Source organism: Salmo salar, chromosome ssa02, assembly GCF_905237065.1.
Source record: "Salmo salar chromosome ssa02, Ssal_v3.1, whole genome shotgun sequence".
In the NCBI taxonomy this organism is placed as follows: Eukaryota; Metazoa; Chordata; class Actinopteri; order Salmoniformes; family Salmonidae; genus Salmo; species Salmo salar.
The window spans coordinates 13122545-13142415 of NC_059443.1; the positions used below are offsets into that span (position 1 = coordinate 13122545).

The 19871-nt window shown below is 44.1% G+C and overlaps 1 protein-coding gene across 1 annotated transcript in view; it reads right to left on the reverse strand.

The window, feature by feature from the left end:
* LOC106595924 (serine/threonine-protein kinase ULK4) overlaps window positions 1-19871 on the reverse strand; it is a 185734-nt gene that overhangs the window by 117185 nt on the left and 48678 nt on the right. The window contains exons 20-24 of the mRNA XM_045697923.1: window positions 17722-17883; window positions 17098-17286; window positions 12789-12916; window positions 5803-5936; window positions 4314-4435 (exon numbers count right to left, since the gene is read on the reverse strand). Of these exons, the coding sequence (XP_045553879.1) occupies window positions 4314-4435; window positions 5803-5936; window positions 12789-12916; window positions 17098-17286; window positions 17722-17883 (735 nt within the window). The remainder of the gene's footprint in view (window positions 1-4313; window positions 4436-5802; window positions 5937-12788; window positions 12917-17097; window positions 17287-17721; window positions 17884-19871) is intronic.

Genomic DNA, 19871 nt, shown 5'->3' on the forward strand with positions numbered 1-19871 from the left:
CTCACATCAGAGACCAGCTACAGTTATAATATCATCAGTTAGACCAGACTCACATCAGAGACCAGCTACAGTTATAATATCATCAGTTAGACCAGACTCACATCAGAGACCAGCTACAGTTATAATATCATCAGTTAGACCAGACTCACATCAGAGACCAGCTACAGTTATAATATCATCAGTTAGACCAGACTCACATCAGAGACCAGCTACAGTTATAATATCATCAGTTAGACCAGACTCACATCAGAGACCAGCTACAGTTATAATATCATCAGTTAGACCAGACTCACATCAGAGACCAGCTACAGTTATAATATCATCAGTTAGACCAGACTCACATCAGAGACCAGCTACAGTTATAATATCATCAGTTAGACCAGACTCACATCAGAGACCAGCTACAGTTATAATATCATCAGTTAGACCAGACTCACATCAGAGACCAGCTACAGTTATAATATCATCAGTTAGACCAGACTCACATCAGAGACCAGCTACAGTTATAATATCATCAGTAAGACCAGACTCACATCAGAGACCAGCTACAGTTATAATATCATCAGTTAGACCAGACTCACATCAGAGACCAGCTACAGTTATAATATCATCAGTAAGACCAGACTCACATCAGAGACCAGCTACAGTTATAATATCATCAGTTAGACCAGACTCACATCAGAGACCAGCTACAGTTCTAATATCATCAGTTAGACCAGACTAACATCATAGACCAGCTACAGTTATAATATCATCAGTTAGACCAGACTCACATCAGAGACCAGCTACAGTTATAATATCATCAGTTAGACCAGACTCACATCAGAGACCAGCTACAGTTCTAATATCATCAGTTAGACCAGACTAACATCATAGACCAGCTACAGTTATAATATCATCAGTTAGACCAGACTCACATCAGAGACCAGCTACAGTTATAATATCATCAGTTAGACCAGACTCACATCAGAGACCAGCTACAGTTATAATATCATCAGTTAGACCAGACTCACATCAGAGACCAGCTACAGTTATAATATCATCAGTTAGACCAGACTCACATCAGAGACCAGCTACAGTTATAATATCATCAGTTAGACCAGACTCACATCAGAGACCAGCTACAGTTATAATATCATCAGTTAGACCAGACTCACATCAGAGACCAGCTACAGTTATAATATCATCAGTTAGACCAGACTCACATCAGAGACCAGCTACAGTTATAATATCATCAGTTAGACCAGACTCACATCAGAGACCAGCTACAGTTAGTTATAATACCATCATGTTATTAACCACGCATGGCAAGGACCAGCGCTATTAGGGGCAGCTATCTGTCACATCACAGATAAATAACACAGTAACCCCATTTAACAGACTACTAAATGCTTCACCTTGTAAAATGAGGCATTGGCAGTGGGGGGGGGGTCTATGAGAGTGACAAGTTATTACTTTTCTAATTATACGGCTCTAGTCTCCATGAAGAATGGCAGGGGAAATGGAGGAGCGATATTTAATCAGTGCATGGTTTCATCCAGCAGGCTGCTTGTTGACAAGCATCTCTCTCATTAGGATTTAGTCATATTAATCATTTCTGCTCAATTGAGACAGTCACCACTAAATCCAATTTCCCCACCATGTCTATTGGCAACTGGCAATAATCTGTCTGTGAGGCGGAGTGGGATGAAAATAACAACCTTTAATGCATTTTCTAGACGTTTATATGACATCTCTGGGTATATTATGTATTAGTAATCATGGCTTTGGAAAAGATGACTCAAAGTTTAGCCTAAATGTAAACTTAAACAGTGCATCAGCTACGATGTTGATATATAAATCTGTTTTGCCACAGTAACATAGAAAACACAGTTTGACGTCAGATGTACAGTAGGTGGGGTGTGAATATTTCAACTTCTCCTTGTTAACCTGGTTTATTATTTGACACCCTCTCAGTGTTGGCCAGCCGACAGGTATCCAAGTGAACCACAACCATATTGGTAAACAACCACATTAGTTTTACCACTCCAAGGAGCTCCGATACTGTATGTAAGCATAAAACCAAGAAACTTCCATTACGTATCAAGGTTATTGACGCTCACTGCACACAGTACATGATGTGTGTGTGTGTGTGTGTGTGTGTGTGTGTGTGTGTGTGTGTGTGTGTGTGTGTGTGTGTGTGTGTGTGTGTGTGTGTGTGTGTGTGTGTGCGTGTGTGTGAGAGAGTGTTCGACTACAGCATTCTAATCCAATTAGCTGCGGCAGTGCTCAGATGAGCCGTGGTCTCTGGCTCTGTTCCCTGCTCTATTCTGCCTGTGATAAAGTTGATTAAGATCTCTGTTGGTTTGGATGAGGAGAGAGACTCACAGCTCTTAAAGCTAAGCCCCTGATTCATTGACTCTAGATGGTAGGAGTGGACAGCAGAAGGCTTTCAGAGATGTAGCAATAAGCATCCGTTGAAGCCTCTAGGCAGTGTGCTGTATGTTTTATGATGGAGAGATGCTAGAAGATGTTCAAACAGCCAATTGGGAGTTATTCAATAGTGTCAGAGATCCTGACCCATTAGCTTGTGAATCAATTATAACTGACTGAGGTCCCATCTTATTAAACAAGTGATCTCATTTCGCAATCACGCACACGCATGTACCGAACTTGATCTGTACACACACACACACACACACACAAAGTAGGGCTGGGCAATATGACCAAAATATAATATCATGGTCATTTAAAAGAATTGGACGGTATGAAAGTATTTTATGGTTTTGAATAATAGAAGTTGTAAATGTGCTTTATTTGAACATTTTTACATTTGAGTCATTTAGCAGAAGCACTTATCCAGAGTGACTTACAGTTAGTGCGTTCATCTTAAGATGCAAGTGTTGGTTCAGAAGGGGGGGTGGCCGAACAGAGTGCTATTTAGTGATTTCAATGGGTCTTTCTCCATTCTAATTGGTTTATACTGTTCAATTCAACCGAAAATTATTTTCAGCATTTTCATAAATTTCTGCATTTCCTGCGCTCATTTGAGATCATTTCCACACTTTCACGTACTGTAGGGCTGAACAATATGGGCAAACAATCTAGGCCTTATTTTTAACCAAATGTTCCAATTGTGATTTGGCTTGCAATTTAGAGCAAAAAGGTTGGGTGAACCGTTGGAATCATGGAAATATCATGATTATTCTAATTATATAGTTAGAATATAATAATACAGTGTTATTTGACGTGACAATGAATGAAAGTGCCAGGGAGGAGTTATTGTTACAGGGTAGGAACCAAAGTGTTGATAAGTGTTTCCTAAGGGACAATATAATCTTTGGCTACATTTAATGTTCTCTCTTAGCTACTTCATGTATCTAACATATTCATGCTTCACGTATTCCTCTTTGATTTCGAAGATACTGTTGCACAAACAACATGCTGATTTAGGTCTACACCATCACTGGTATTATCAGGCAGTATAGTTAATTACGTTTGCTCTGATTCAGTACTCTCCCTGTGATCTCCCCATCCGTCCCCATACCCTCTTCTCCTCTCTCCTCCTCATCTCCTCTCCACTAGCTAGCTAGCCAGCTAGCTAGCTAGCCAGCTAGCTAAAGAGTAATTAGCATTAGCGGCTAACACAATTTAGGCACAACTTGCTAATAAAAATACAAATGAGCTGTTTGCAGATATAAGAAACACAAAATAATAGTGTAATTATAAAACACTAGTGGATTTATATTAAGAAGCAAGGTGAAAACAGTGTCATTGTCATCAACATTGTTGCATGTGCTACATTGACCATGCAGACTGAACACAAGTGTCCCCTGGTCGAGGAACAACAAATGCGCTCCTTAAGTGACAGGGCGTAGCTAGGTCTGTGTGGAAAGCATTATGGAAAGAGTGGAGAGAGATGACTCAAGTAGCGAAGTAAACTATAAAAATGGGATGTTACACACGGCGTATCACATTTAACAAACCAAACATTCAAATACCGTTATAGAAGGTAAATTATAAACTGGGTGGTTCGAGCCCTGAATGCCGATTGGCTGACAGCCATGGTATATCAGACCGTATACCATAGGTATGACAAAACATGTATTTTTACTGCTCTAATTACGTTTGTAACCAGTTTATAATAGCAATAAAGTACCTCAGGGGTTTGTGGTATATGGCCAATATACCACAAACCCCCGAGGTGCATTACTGCTTAAGTAAAAACCCAAACTGGTCCGTGCATCAATAGCGGTATATGGTAGAATACGGTATAGTGGCCAGCCCTAACAGACAGTGTTTGTGACATACCGTAGTACAGTAGGAAGGGTTACCTGAGAGGTGAGGAGGTGGAGCACCACAGTCATCATGGGTACACTCTGTTTCAGCTGCTTGGCCTGAACAGTGGAGGGATGCTTCCTGCCCACTATACTGCCCAGCGCGGACAGCATGTCATCTACACAGTACAGAGGACAGAGGAGAGAGGGGTGACAGACAGATAGCATGTCATCTACACAGTACAGAGGACAGAGGAGAGAGGGGTGACAGACAGATAGCATGTCATCTACACAGTACAGAGGACAGAGGAGAGAGGGGTGACAGACAGATAGCATGTCATCTACACAGTACAGAGGACAGAGGAGAGAGGGGTGACAGACAGATAGCATGTCATCTACACAGTACAGAGGACAGCGGAGAGAGGGGTGACAGACAGACAGCATGTCATCTACACAGTACAGAGGACAGAGGGGTGACAGACAGACAGCATGTCATCTACACAGTACAGAGGAGAGAGGGGTGACAGACATACAGCATGTCATCTACACAGTACAGAGGACAGAGGAGAGAGGGGTGACAGCCAGACAGACAGCATGTAATCTACACAGTACAGGGGACAGAGGAGAGAGGGGTGAGATACATACAGACAGCATGTCATCTACAGAGTACGGAGGGGTGACAGACAGACAGCATGTCATCTACAGAGTACGGAGGGGTGACAGACAGACAGCATGTCATCTACAGAGTACGGAGGGGTGACAGACAGACAGCATGTCATCTACAGAGTACGGAGGGGTGACAGACAGACAGCATGTCATTTACAGAGTACGGAGGGGTGACAGACAGACAGCATGTCATCTACAGAGTACGGAGGGGTGACAGACAGACAGCATGTCATTTACAGAGGACAGAGAGAGGGTGCTCTCTCCCCACCCCTCCCTTTCCTCTCCCCTTTTCATCACCTCTCCTCACCTTCAGTCTCCTCTCCCCACCCTTCCCCTTCCCCTCTCCTCTCCTCTCTCCTCATCTCCTCCTCTCCCTGTGATCTCCCCATCCGTCCCCATACCCTCCTCTCCTCTCCTCTCCTCTCCTCTCCTCTCCTCTCCTCTCCTCTCCTCTCCTCTCCTCTCCTCTCCTCTCCTCTCCTCTCCTCTCCTCTCCTCTCCTCCCAGTGATCTTAGAGGAGAATGAGCCTGGACCGGTTTGAACCAGTTGGGTCTGGCTTCCGGCCCTGATGGGAGACGTGCCATGTTAGCAGCACTGATTTACAAATTAAACATCAGGAAAAGGTCAATACCTGGCTGGGTGATTTAAAATTCAATCAGAAAGGTAATTAAAAAGAGGGAGAATCAAATTGGCTTGCTCCATCCAGCCATTGATGCAAGTTCCCCTCAACCCCACTTCACTTCACCTCCTCTCCCCTCATCTCCCCTCCCCTCTTCTCCTCTCCCCTCTTCTCCTCTCCCCGCCTCTCCCCTCCCCTCCTCTCCTCTCTCCTCATCTCCTCTTAGTGCTGTGGTTTTTGTGTTATTGTGATTGATTTACCCAGAATGGCTGGCAGCTGCAGCACGACGTGACGGATGAGCAGATGGAGGCATTTTGACAGGTATTCATTGCTGCTTTGTAGCTCCTTCCCTGGCGTGGCCTGCCTGATGTCTCTTTCAATGTACATCACCAGTCTGCAAAACATTATCATTCACCTACAGCCTCCAATCTACCCTGGAGCCGGACGGAGCCGGGATCAATACAAACCACTGAAAACAGAATTAGTAAGACGTATTATAGCAAATAAATGATATTCATTACAACAATTAGGGTTAAAAATAAAGGTTAATAGATTCAGAGATCAATGAGGAGCATCAAAACAGCCCTCAAGCTGCAACAAGACTCTTGAACTCAAACACACAGCCTACAAGTTGAAACAAGAACAACCCTCACAGGCAAGTGGATAATAACTAAAGGAAGAGACAGAACCCTGCCAAACAATGACATTAATAAACCATGAACAAACAATCAGAGTAGGATACAGTACACCACTGGACAGAGACAGATGTGGTGTCTACAGGTCAGTACACCACTGGACAGAGACAGATGTGGTGTCTACAGGTCAGTACACCACTGGACAGAGACAGATGTGGTGTCTACAGGTCAGTACACCACTGGACAGAGACAGATGTGGTGTCTACAGGTCAGTACACCACTGGACAGAGACAGATGTGGTGTCTACAGGTCAGTACACCACTGGACAGAGACAGATGTGGTGTCTACAGGTCAGTACACCACTGGACAGAGACAGATGTGATGTCTACAGGTCAGTACACCACTGGACAGAGACAGATGTGATGTCTACAGGTCAGTACACCACTGGACAGAGACAGATGTGATGTCTACAGGTCAGTACACCACTGGACAGAGACAGATGTGATGTCTACAGGTCAGTACACCACTGGACAGAGACAGATGTGGTGTCTACAGGTCAGTACACCACTGGACAGAGACAGATGTGGTGTCTACAGGTCAGTACACCACTGGACAGAGACAGATGTGATGTCTACAGGTCAGTACACCACTGGACAGAGACAGATGTGGTGTCTACAGGTCAGTACACCACTGGACAGAGACAGATGTGGTGTCTACAGGTCAGTACACCACTGGACAGAGACAGATGTGGTGTCTACAGTTCAGTACACCACTGGACAGAGACAGATGTGATGTCTACAGGTCAGTACACCACTGGACAGAGACAGATGTGATGTCTACAGGTCAGTACACCACTGGACAGAGACAGATGTGGTGTCTACAGGTCAGTTCACCGCTGGAAAGAGAGACAGATGTGGTGTCTACAGGTCAGTACACCACTGGACAGAGACAGATGTGATGTCTACAGGTCAGTACACCACTGGACAGAGACAGATGTGGTGTCTACAGGTCAGTACACCACTGGACAGAGACAGATGTGGTGTCTACAGGTCAGTACACCACTGGACAGAGACAGATGTGGTGTCTACAGGTCAGTTCACCGCTGGAAAGAGAGACAGATGTGGTGTCTACAGGTCAGTACACCACTGGACAGAGACAGATGTGATGTCTACAGGTCAGTACACCACTGGACAGAGACAGATGTGGTGTCTACAGGTCAGTTCACCGCTGGAAAGAGAGACAGATGTGGTGTCTACAGGTCAGTACACCACTGGACAGAGATGGTATGCATGTCAGTTAGCAGATACAGCTGCAAAACACACAGACACACACACAGAGAGACAGATACACACACACACACACACACGAGACAGACAGACAGACAGACAGACAGACAGACAGACAGACAGACAGACAGACAGACAGACAGACAGACAGACAGACAGACAGACAGACAGACAGACAGACAGACAGACAGACACACGCACGTACAGCCCCTGGGCGCTTGCTTATTAACATGCAGTGTTAATTAGACCTAATTTGTTTTCCACCAATAGAACACACGTCTGCATAACATACTCCATCCACAGACGTTTACCCAGCAGCCATCAACCCTCCCCAAAAACACCTGGCTTCCAAATTAGACAGCGATGAAAAACACTGAGAAAATTGAGAGAAACACTTGCGTGGGGAAAGAAGCCCAAGCAAGTAACTGGCACTGGCATGATATGACTGGCATACAGCTGTTTTAAAAGCAAAAAGAAACATGGGGTCTTCAAACACCAGAAAATATTATATTAATCACAACCAAATTAACAGATGAAAAAAACAGTGTGCCAGATTTCAGTACAGCAAAGCACCTTGGGGCAGCGATAGGCCTACATCTCTCTGTAGTGATACAGTATATTCCTGGTCCTTGGAAGGAGAAGACCTCCCCAGTGTGACAGGAAGACAGCTGTGGTATTAACCCATACACTTCTGACCTACAAAGACCTTCCACACAAACACATTCCATTTGTACCAATAAATCCACCTCATTCTACCGACTGATCATTTCACTGTAAGGATGTACATAGGAGCCTGCTGTGCCAGTCAGCTGGCAGGCAGCAGTCAATTCTGCAGCAGCCAGGTGAAGCCAAAGCAAGAGGGGGAAATCAAAAATCCAGGGCCATTCAGATGACTTAAATACATCTATTTATTAGAGCATGTAGGGATGAACCAGGTTTTTACTAGTCCTATATCACTAGCTGGGCCCTAGTAGAGAGAGAGAGAGTAGCGAGAGAGAGGGAGAGAGAGAGTAGAGAGAGAATAGAGAGATAGTAGCGAGAGAGAAGAGAGAGCGAAGAGAGAGAGTATAGAGAATAGAGAGAGTATAGAGAGAGAAGAGAGAATAGAGAGAGTATAGAGAGAGAAGAGAGAGTATAGAGAGATTAGAGAGTAGAATAGAGAGTATAGAGAGAGAGAAGAGAGAATAGAGAGAGTATAGAGAGAGAAGAGAGAATAGAGAGAGTATAGAGAGATTAGAGAGTAGAATAGAGAGTATAGAGAGAGAGAAGAGAGAATAGAGAGAATATAGAGAGAGAAGAGAGAGTATAGAGAGAATAGAGAGAATAGAGAGAGAAGAGAGAGAGTATAGAGAGAATAGAGAGAGAGAATAGAGAGAGAGAATAGAGAGTAGAGTAGAGAGAGAACTGTGACTTTCACTATGAATGACATTTAGTCGTGGGCAGGACGTTAGGTGCTGACAGCCGACACGCATCGCTCTATAATTGGAATCCCAGGAGGAACGGGGGCGAAAGGGGAGCTGGAACCAGAGTGACAGGGATTGATAGGCGTGGCAGCCTGACATTTGGGCTTCCCACTTCCTGTTATAGTCCTGGGGGGCCAGTGGGAATATAATTTCAGCAGTGTTCATTCATTTGTTCTGCTGCTGATGAGAAAATCTGCCCACTCAGCTCCACACAATCAGGCCCCAGTGGTACACACCACAGGTCATTTTGTCCAACCAATGTTTTTGATTTACAATGCATATCACAAGCTACATCATGAAATAAACTATTCAAATTAAACAGTAGTGGATATTAACATGTCATCCATTGGTTAAATACATGATCAAATAAAGACCTCAATACCAACAGAGCTTGTACCAGTTTGTACTAAACTTCCAACCACTTTCTCCACATTTCCAGTCAAGCTATAAAAAGACATGTAGACAACTTTTCTTCAGAGTATATTTCACCCTGCAACGCTGTCACCGTGCGGCGCCTGGCTTGGCCTACAAGTGTCTCTCCATGTCTTCTCCGACCATTGAAAACACTTCACACAAAGCAACAAACTTGACATTTCCACAACAGGGACGCGGGCGCTAGGCTGATTTATCAGAAGGCATGACGATGAGGAGCGTGTGGTGGGCCGTGCGCTCTGCGCGCCACAGTGGAGCTAATTAGAGAAGTGTTTGGGTGAGTGCCGCCATGCTGCAGACGGTTCTCACGTTAGGAGATAGAGTGGGGGGGTTAGTGCTGACAGGGACCGCCCTGGGAACACTTGTTAGAGTCTGGGAAGAAATAGAAGCCAACAGCATCACATGGCTGGCAAGGAGAGGGAGAGAGAGAGACGAGAGGGAAAGACGGAGAGGGAGAGACGAGAGGGATGGGAGAGAGAGAGAGAGAGAGAGAGAGAGAGGAGAGATGAGAGGGAGAGAGGGAGAGACGAGAGGGATGGGAGAGAGAGAGAGAGAGAGAGAGAGAGAGAGAGAGGGATGGGAGAGAGGGAGAGACGAGAGGGATGGGAGAGAGGGACAGAAAGAGACGTGGACGTCCACAGACAGGGCTGGCTAGCTGAGTCTAGCCTGTTTAAACTGCAACTAGGCCAATTCATTTACATTTCTAAATATGATGTAGGGTTCACATGCATATCAAGATACACTTATTTTTTTACAAAAGTTAGCCCTGAAAACCTTCACAACTACATTTGTTATGAAACTTTGTATTTAAATATGTCATTTGATTTCTTCACAATTTAGTATTTTAGCAAGGCGCTACTGAAATACTCAGAAATAATCAATAACTCTGCACCAATTATGTAAAGTAAGAACAAGTGACTGACTACAGAATTTCTGTCCAACATTCAACACTTATGAAAAAAGCATCTCTTCTTCCCTCGTGAGTTTGATTCAGGATTCCACCCCTTTTCCCCAATCAAAGGACTTCTATCTCAAATCCTGAGGCCTAAAAAAGTTATCCCGACATAAATTGGTTTAGAATGGTCGTTTGCTTGAGCAACCAGTGGAATTTATTAGAGAAAACCATTTCTCCGGTTGCTGAACCATTTGGTAGACCTCATTTAACTGTTTTTACACAACGTTGCTCTTTGATATTGGTTCTCGGCTGAGGACTTAAGGCATCTATTACATTCCAGTCTTCCTCTATAAAGCCAAAATAGAAATATGTGTGTGTGTGTGTGTGTGTGTGTGTGTGTGTGTGTGTGTGTGTGTGTGTGTGTGTGTGTATCAAATCAAATTTTATTTGTCACACGTGCCGAATAAAACAGGTGAAATGCTTACTTACAATCAACTAACCAACAATGCAGTTAAGATTTGTTTTTAAATACATAAAAAATATAAATAAAAACACAAGAAAAAATTAATATAATTAAATGATATAATAAATTAAATTACAAATAATAAAATTTAAAAAGTAACAATTAAAGAGCAGCAGAAAAATAACAATAGCAAGACTATATACAGGGGGTACCAGTACTGAGTCAATGTGCGGGGGCACCGGATGGTCGAGGTAATTGAGGTAATATATACATGTAGGTATGTAGGTACATGTAGGGGGGGGGCTGGAGTCTTATAGCTTGGGGGTAGAAGCTGTTTAAAAACCTCTTGGACCTAGACTTGGCACTCCGGTTCCGCTTGCTGTGCGGTAGCAGAGAGAACAGTCTATGACTAGGGTGGCTGGAGTCTTTGACAATTTTTAGGGCTTCCTCTGACACAGCCTGGTATAGAGGTCCTGGATGGCAGGAAGCTGGGCCCCAGTGATGTACTGGGTCGTACACACTACCCTCTGTAGTGCCTCGTGGTCAGAGGCGGAGCAGTTGCCGTACCAGGCAGTGAGTGATGCAACCAGTCAGAATGCTCTCGATGGTGTAGCTGTAGAACCTTTTGAGGATCTGAGGACCCATGCCAAATCTTTTTAGTCTCCTGAGGGGGAATTGGTTTTGTCGTGCCCTCTTCACGACTGTCTTGGTGTGCTTGGACCATGTTATTTTGTTGGTGATGTGGACACCAAGGAACTTGAAGCTCACAACCTGCTCCACTACAGCCCCGTCAATGAGAATGGGGGCGTGCTCGTTCCTCTTTTTCCTGTAGTCCACAATCATCTCCTTTGTCTTGATCATGTTGAGGGAGATGTTGTCCTGGCATCACACAGCCAGGTCTCAGACCTCCTTCCTATAGGCTGTCTCATCGTTGTCAGTGATCAGGCCTACCACTGTTGTGTCATCGGCAAACTTAATGGTGTTGTTGGAGTTGTGCGCGGCCATGCAGTAATGAGTGAACAGCAAATACAGGAGGGGACTGCGCACGCACCCCTGAGGGGCCCCCGTGTGGAGGATCAGCCTGGCAGATGTGTTGTTACCTACCCTTACCACCTGGGGGCAGCCAATCAGGAAGTCCAGGATCCAGTTGCAGAGGGAAGTGGTTAGTGATGAGCTTTGAAGGCACTATGGTGTTGAATGCTGAGTTGTAGTCAATGAATAGCATTCTCACATAGGTGTTCCTTTTGTCCAGGTGTGAAAAGACATTATGGAGTGCAACAGAGATCATCTGTGGATCTGTTGGGGCGGTATGCAAATTGGTATGCAAATTGGTGCGGGTCTAGTGTTTCTGGGATAATGGTGTTGATGTGAGCCATGACCAGCCTTTCAAAGAACTTCATGGCTACAGACGTGAGTGCTACGGGTTGGTAGTCATTTAGGCAGGTTACCTTAGTGTTCTTGGGCACAGGGACTATGGGGAGAGCTTTGTACGCATCTCTGTGTGTGGAGTAAAGGTGGTCTAGAGTTTGTTCCCCCTCTGGTTGCACATTTATATATGTTATTCATGTCATCATTCAGCCACGACTCGTGAAACATAAGATATTACAGTTTTTAATGTCCCGTTGGTAGGATATACATGATCGTAGTTCGTCTATTTTATTATCGCTTGATTGTACGTTGGCTAATAAGACCAATGGTAAAGGTAGTCGGATCCTAACAAGGCACTTGGATCTTCGTCCACTATACCGCAGTCTCTTACTCCTGCGAATGACGGGGATGAGGGCCTTGTCGGGCGTCTGAAGCAAATCCTTCCCGTCCGACTCGTTGAATAAAAGGTATTCCTCCAGTATGGGGTGAGTAATCACTGTCCTGATATCTAGAAGCTCTTTTCGGTCATAAGACACGGTGGCAGAAACATTATGTACAAAATACATACAAATAACGCGAAAAAACATACACAATAGCACAATTGGTTACGGGATCGTAAAACAGCAGCATCTCCTTCGTGTAGGTGTGTGTGCTAGCGTGTGCGTGTGTGTGTGTGAGTGAATGTGTAGTAGACCTGTTTATACCTGGAGTTGCAGCAGAGTAGCAGCATGTCCCTGTTGCTGCAGAGGACCTGAAGGAGAACCAGGAAGGCCTTGGCTCTGATGACAGAGGACGGGCTCTCCAGGGAACGCATTATCTTCACCACAAAGTCCTGTAATGACAGACAGCCACTCCATTAAAGGGAGAGTTCACTGTTTTGGCGTTATGATACAATCCAACTACCTTCAACAACAAAAAATGCCTGGAGATTCTGGAATTTCCATAAAAAACAGCCACATTTGTTTGGATGAATCAACACACAAGGGTAAGTCAGAACTATCCCTTTAATACATGCTCAACTGTAATGGAGTCAAGTGGGGTGAGCTAAGCCTTAGCTGACCAGTAGAGCCAGCTATACTGTTGACCTGACACTGAGCTACACTGAGTCTTAGCTGACCAGTAGAGCCAGCTATAGTGTTGACCTGACACTGAGTCTTAGCTGACCAGTAGAGACAGCTATACTGTTGACCTGACACTGAGCTACACTGAGTCTTAGCTGACCAGTAGAGCCAGCTATACTGTTGACCTGACACTGAGCTACACTGAGTCTTAGCTGACCAGTAGAGCCAGCTATAGTGTTGACCTGACACTGAGTCTTAGCTGACCAGTAGAGCCAGCTATACTGTTGACCTGACACTGAGCTACACTGAGCCTTAGCTGACCATTAGAGCCAGCTATAGTGTTGACCTGACACTGAGCCTTAGCTGACCATTAGAGCCAGCTATAGTGTTGACCTGACACTGAGCCTTAGCTGACCAGTAGAGCCAGCTATAGTGTTGACCTGACACTGAGCTACACTGAGTCTTAGCTGACCATTAGAGCCAGCTATAGTGTTGACCTGACACTGAGCTACACTGAGTCTTAGCTGACCAGTAGAGCCAGCTATAGTGTTGACCTGACACTGAGCTACACTGAGTCTTAGCTGACCAGTAGAGCCAGCTATAGTGTTGACCTGACACTGAGCTACACTGAGTCTTAGCTGACCAGTAGAGCCAGCTATAGTGTTGACCTGACACTGAGCTACACTGAGTCTTAGCTGACCAGTAGAGCCAGCTATAGTGTTGACCTGACACTGAGCTACACTGAGTCTTAGCTGACCAGTAGAGCCAGCTATACTGTTGACCTGACACTGATCTACACTGAGTCTTAGCTGACCAGTAGAGCCAGCTATAGTGTTGACCTGACACTGAGCCTTAGCTGACCAGTAGAGCCAGCTATAGTGTTGACCTGCCACTGAGCTACACTGAGTCTTAGCTGACCAGTAGAGCCAGCTATACTGTTGACCTGACACTGAGTCTTAGCTGACCAGTAGAGCCAGCTATAGTGTTGACCTGACACTGAGCTACACTGAGTCTTAGCTGACCAGTAGAGCCAGCTATACTGCTGACCTGACACTGAGTCTTAGCTGACCAGTAGAGCCAGCTATACTGTTGACCTGACACTGAGCCTTAGCTGACCAGTAGAGCCAGCTATAGTGTTGACCTGACACTGAGCCTTAGCTGACCAGTAGAGCCAGCTATAGTGTTGACCTGACACTGAGCCTTAGCTGACCAGTAGAGCCAGCTATAGTGTTGACCTGACACTGAGCCTTAGCTGACCAGTAGAGCCAGCTATAGTGTTGTCCTGACACTGAGCTACACTGAGTCTTGGCTGACCAGTAGAGCCAGCTATAGTGTTGACCTGACACTGAGCTACACTGAGTCTTGGCTGACCAGTAGAGCCAGCTATAGTGTTGACCTGACACTGAGCTACACTGAGTCTTAGCTGACCAGTAGAGCCAGCTATAGTGTTGACCTGACACTGAGCTACACTGAGTCTTAGCTGACCAGTAGAGCCAGCTATAGTGTTGACCTGACACTGAGCTACACTGAGTCTTAGCTGACCAGTAGAGCCAGCTATAGTGTTGACCTGACACTGAGCTACACTGAGTCTTAGCTGACCAGTAGAGCCAGCTATAGTGTTGACCTGACACTGAGCTACACTGAGTCTTAGCTGACCAGTAGAGCCAGCTATAGTGTTGACCTGACACTGAGCTACACTGAGTCTTAGCTGACCAGTAGAGCCAGCTATAGTGTTGACCTGACACTGAGCTACACTGAGTCTTAGCTGACCAGTAGAGCCAGCTATAGTGTTGACCTGACACTGAGCTACACTGAGTCTTAGCTGACCAGTAGAGCCAGCTATAGTGTTGACCTGACACTGAGCTACACTGAGTCTTAGCTGACCAGTAGAGCCAGCTATAGTGTTGACCTGACACTGAGCTACACTGAGTCTTAGCTGACCAGTAGAGCCAGCTATAGTGTTGACCTGACACAGAGCTACACTGAGTCTTAGCTGACCAGTAGAGCCAGCTATAGTGTTGACCTGACACTGAGCCTTAGCTGACCAGTAGAGCCAGCTATAGTGTTGACCTGACACTGAGCTACACTGACCTGGAGGGCTCCCTGTTGGCTGGTACAGGTGTTATCACTTACACTGTCTGGAAGGTGCTGGGAGGGTGGAAACGACAGCCTCTCCAAAACAATACACATCATAAAACCATAGGTTAATAGGACTAATTGGCTCAACGCTATTTACTGGGCAGCAAATTAATCAGAATTGATTAACTTTCACAATCAGGAGGAAAATGGAAAATGACAGCAGAAGTAAGACAGACATGAACACTCCTAAATACTGTGATTAAATACTGGCTGTTGTTGTGTGTGAGCAGTTGAGTTAATTCATTTCAAAAGCCTCTGGTCTACCCTGCTGCATAAACTGTAATTACATCAACAGTATTCCAAGCTGCACTAGAAGATTGTTGCAGCTCCTTACCCAATTAGTGGAGTTGCTTAGAGATTCATTGAAATAAAAATTTTATGCAAAGACAATGCATGAATAAACACAAGGCTTTCCGGACTTCTGTTTGTCAAGGGAATTAATGAGGAAAATGTATAGCATTTTATAATTGGTGCAAAGGTGACGCAGTAAGTTTTATGCACTCAAAGACTTGTTTTCCCAAGTTACATTGGAAATGTACATGTAGATTAATTCAGGTCAAACTAAATTACCAATGGTAATCTCACAGAACCTTGAAGGCAACGATGTACAGTACCTTCTTAAATCACTTTCACCGGCTCATTTTCCAATTGATTACCACTTCAGATAATGCAGGATGTGTAGCATTATTAAAGTAGAATGTTTCATTTCAGCCAAATTGGTTCTCCTTCCATTCATTTGTGTCTATAGGAACTGTACAGGGAGGGAGGGCCTTGTTTGTGCATTAACAAACCTGCTGCTATTACGAAACAGCACTGCCCCTCTTAGTGGAGAATCCTGAAAGCAAGATGAATATTTAAAGATAATCATCAGTAAGAATAAGGCATGTTTGTTCAAGTCTCAGTGACTGGGAGTCAAGTCAACCTCAGGAAATAAGAGAAGTCCTCTCTTTGAAGAAAATGATTCTCTCCCATCCCAGTAGGTGAGGCCCTGAGACAGACTAGACATCACATGCAGACAAATCTTTCTCTTTCTTATCTGCATCTTATCTGGCTTTGGCTGCATGTGTTCCGTTGGGAGAGATTTATATTCCATTATTTGTTCATACTTACAACTAACCCTAACTGGGCCAGAGGATTAAAGATAGAGGGAGATGGAGAGGAGAGAGGAGAAAAAGAGAAGAGGAGATGGGATTCATCTCCTGTGTTGGCTGGAAATAGCAGCACAAGCCGATAATGGCCAATTATCTGTCAGAGGTTAGGGAGAGGGTGGCAGTGCCGGGCCAGATGAGATGTTTAGTGCTGCAGAAGATGGCACAGGGCTGAAACACATCCACACAGAGACAACACCAAACCCATACAGCTATGGCACGGGCCACACTCCTAGCCTCACAGTGACAGTTGAATGAAGGAGGGGCTAGAGTTGTGCTTTCATTTCCTGCGTCCTAAATGGCACCCTATTCCCTATAGTGCACTACCTTTGCCCAGGGCCCATAGGGTCAAAAGTAGTGCACTATTTTATTTTTAACCTTTATTTAACTAGTTAAAGTCAGTTAAGAACAAATTCTTATTTACAATGACGGCCTACACCAGCCAAACACGGACGACGCTGGGCCAATTGTGCACCACCCTATGTGACTCCCAATCATGGCCGGTTGTGATACAGTTGGATTCGAACCAGGGTCTGTAGTGATGCGTCTAGCACTGAGATGCAGTGCCTTAGACCACTGCGCCACTCGGGAGCCAAGTAGGGAAAAGAGTAGCATTTAGGACTGTTGGTGTTTAGCAAGGTGTTACACTACAGTATTCTACATACCCGCTCCTGGACTAGTCTGTGTAGCTGGGCGTGGGCCCCTGACGCCAGCATGGCAGAGAACATGGTGAGTATGTGCTGCTGGACACGGCTGATCCCCGACACCAGGCTGGCTAAGATGGCTGGCAGCCCCACCTTGTCAATCACACTCTGAAAGGCACTGGCTGAGAGGCGGGTGATTCTGCACAGGGCCTGTATGAAGTTAATAAAACAGGAAGGCCTCAATCATTATCAAGTTCACTTTCAAACACATCTGGCCTCTAAAAGTGGCTGAAGTGACGGATAGGCAGGGCTTGCACATTTGGGACTATTGCATTGGTTTCTTTTTATTTATTTATTTATTTATTTATTTCACCTTTATTTAACCAGGTAGGAAAATTTACAATTGCGACCTGGCCAAGATAAAGGGCCAGAAAAACTCAATCAAGAAACAGTTTAAATAGGAACCTAGGTCTGGTATCAAGATATTAGTCCCAATGCAGGTTATATACATGGATGGAATCCATCCAGTGGTATTTCATCAGTACACACAGTATCTCTACTTCAATCACAAATGAAAGTAAAATATTGAAGTGAGTGAGTTCAGGTTTCCCTGGTTAGTGTATTGTGTGTGGTGTTTGTACTCACTGAGATGGCGCTGACGCGTAGTGAGTCGACGCTGGAGTGTGTGAACAGGTACCAGAGCATGGGGCCTATCTCCCCGGTGATGAAGCCCTGGGCGTAGTGAGACACCGGGGTACACACGTTCTCCACCATCTTACACACCATGTGGTTCACAACCAGCTCCTCCTAAAGACACACAAACAGACACACACACGGACGGACATACACACACGGATGAACCCAACACAATGGAATGCCCAAAATAAGTTAGCTAGGCTAAATAGAACACAATTATGAATCCTACAAGAACCTGAAGGTCACACCTCAAAGAAAAACAGAACAATTAGCGAGTAACAATTTGATTTACACAAATCATTACAATGGCTGAAATGTGAAGTGGTTCATTACCCACACAATGTGCTATGAATGAGGAATGATTTATTCTTTGAGAAACACCATTTCAGTGAAATAGGGGCACGTTAATAAATTATTGAAAAGATGCTCGGAATGGGTTTTTCAATGCATCCATTATATACCACACATCCATTATATACCACACATCCATTAGATACCACGCATCCATTAGATACCACGCACCCAATATATACCACGCATCCATTATATACCACGCACCCAATATATACCACGCATCCATTATATACCACGCATCCATTATATACCACGCATCCATTATATACCACGCATTCCATTATATACCACACATCCATTATATACCACGCATCCATTATATACCATGCATCCATTATTTTCCATCCATCCATTATATACCACGCATCCATTACATACCACACATCCATTATATACCATCCATTATATACCACGCATTATTTACCACGCATCCATTATATACCACACATCCATTATATACCATCCATTATATACCACACATTCATTATATACCACGCATCCATTATATACCACCCATTATACACCACGCATCCATTATATAACATGCATCCATTATATACCAGGCATCCATTATATACCACACATCCATTATATACCACGCATCCATTATATACCACACATACATTATATACCACGCATCCATTATATACCATGCATCCATTATATACCACACATCCATTATATACCATCCATTATATACCACGCATTATTTACCACGCATCCATTATATACCACACATACATTATATACCATCCATTATATACCACGCATTATTTACCACGCATCCATTATATACCACACAGCCATTATATACCACGCATCCATTATATACAGCGCATCCATTATATACCACAAATCCATTATATACCGCGCAACCATTATATACCACGAATCCATTATATACCGTGCATCCATTATATACCGCACATCCATTATGTACCACACATCCATTATATACCATCCATTATATACCACGCATCCATTAAATACCATCCATTATATACCACGGATCCATTATATACCACGCATCCATTATATACCACACATCCATTATATACCACACATCCATTATATACCACACATCCATTATATACCACGCATCCATTATATACCATGCATCCATTATATACCATGCATCCATTATATACCACACATCCATTATATACCATCCATTATATACCACGCATTATTTACCACGCATCCATTCTATACCACACATACATTATATACCATCCATTATATACCACGCATTATTTACCACGCATCCATTATATACCACGCATCCATTATATACCGCGCAACCATTATATACCACGCATCCATTATATACCGCGCAACCATTATATACCACGCATCCATTGTATACCGCGCATACATTATATACCACACATCCATTATGTACCACACATCCATTATATACCATCCATTATATACCACGCATCCATTAAATACCATCCATTATATACCACGGATCCATTATATACCACGCATCCATTATATACCACACATCCATTATATACCACACAACCATTATATACCACACATCCATTATATACCACGCATCCATTATATACCATGCATCCATTATATACCATGCATCCATTATATACCACACATCCATTATATACCATCCATTATATACCACGCATTATTTACCACGCATCCATTCTATACCACACATACATTATATACCATCCATTATATACCACGCATTATTTACCACGCATCCATTATATACCACGCAT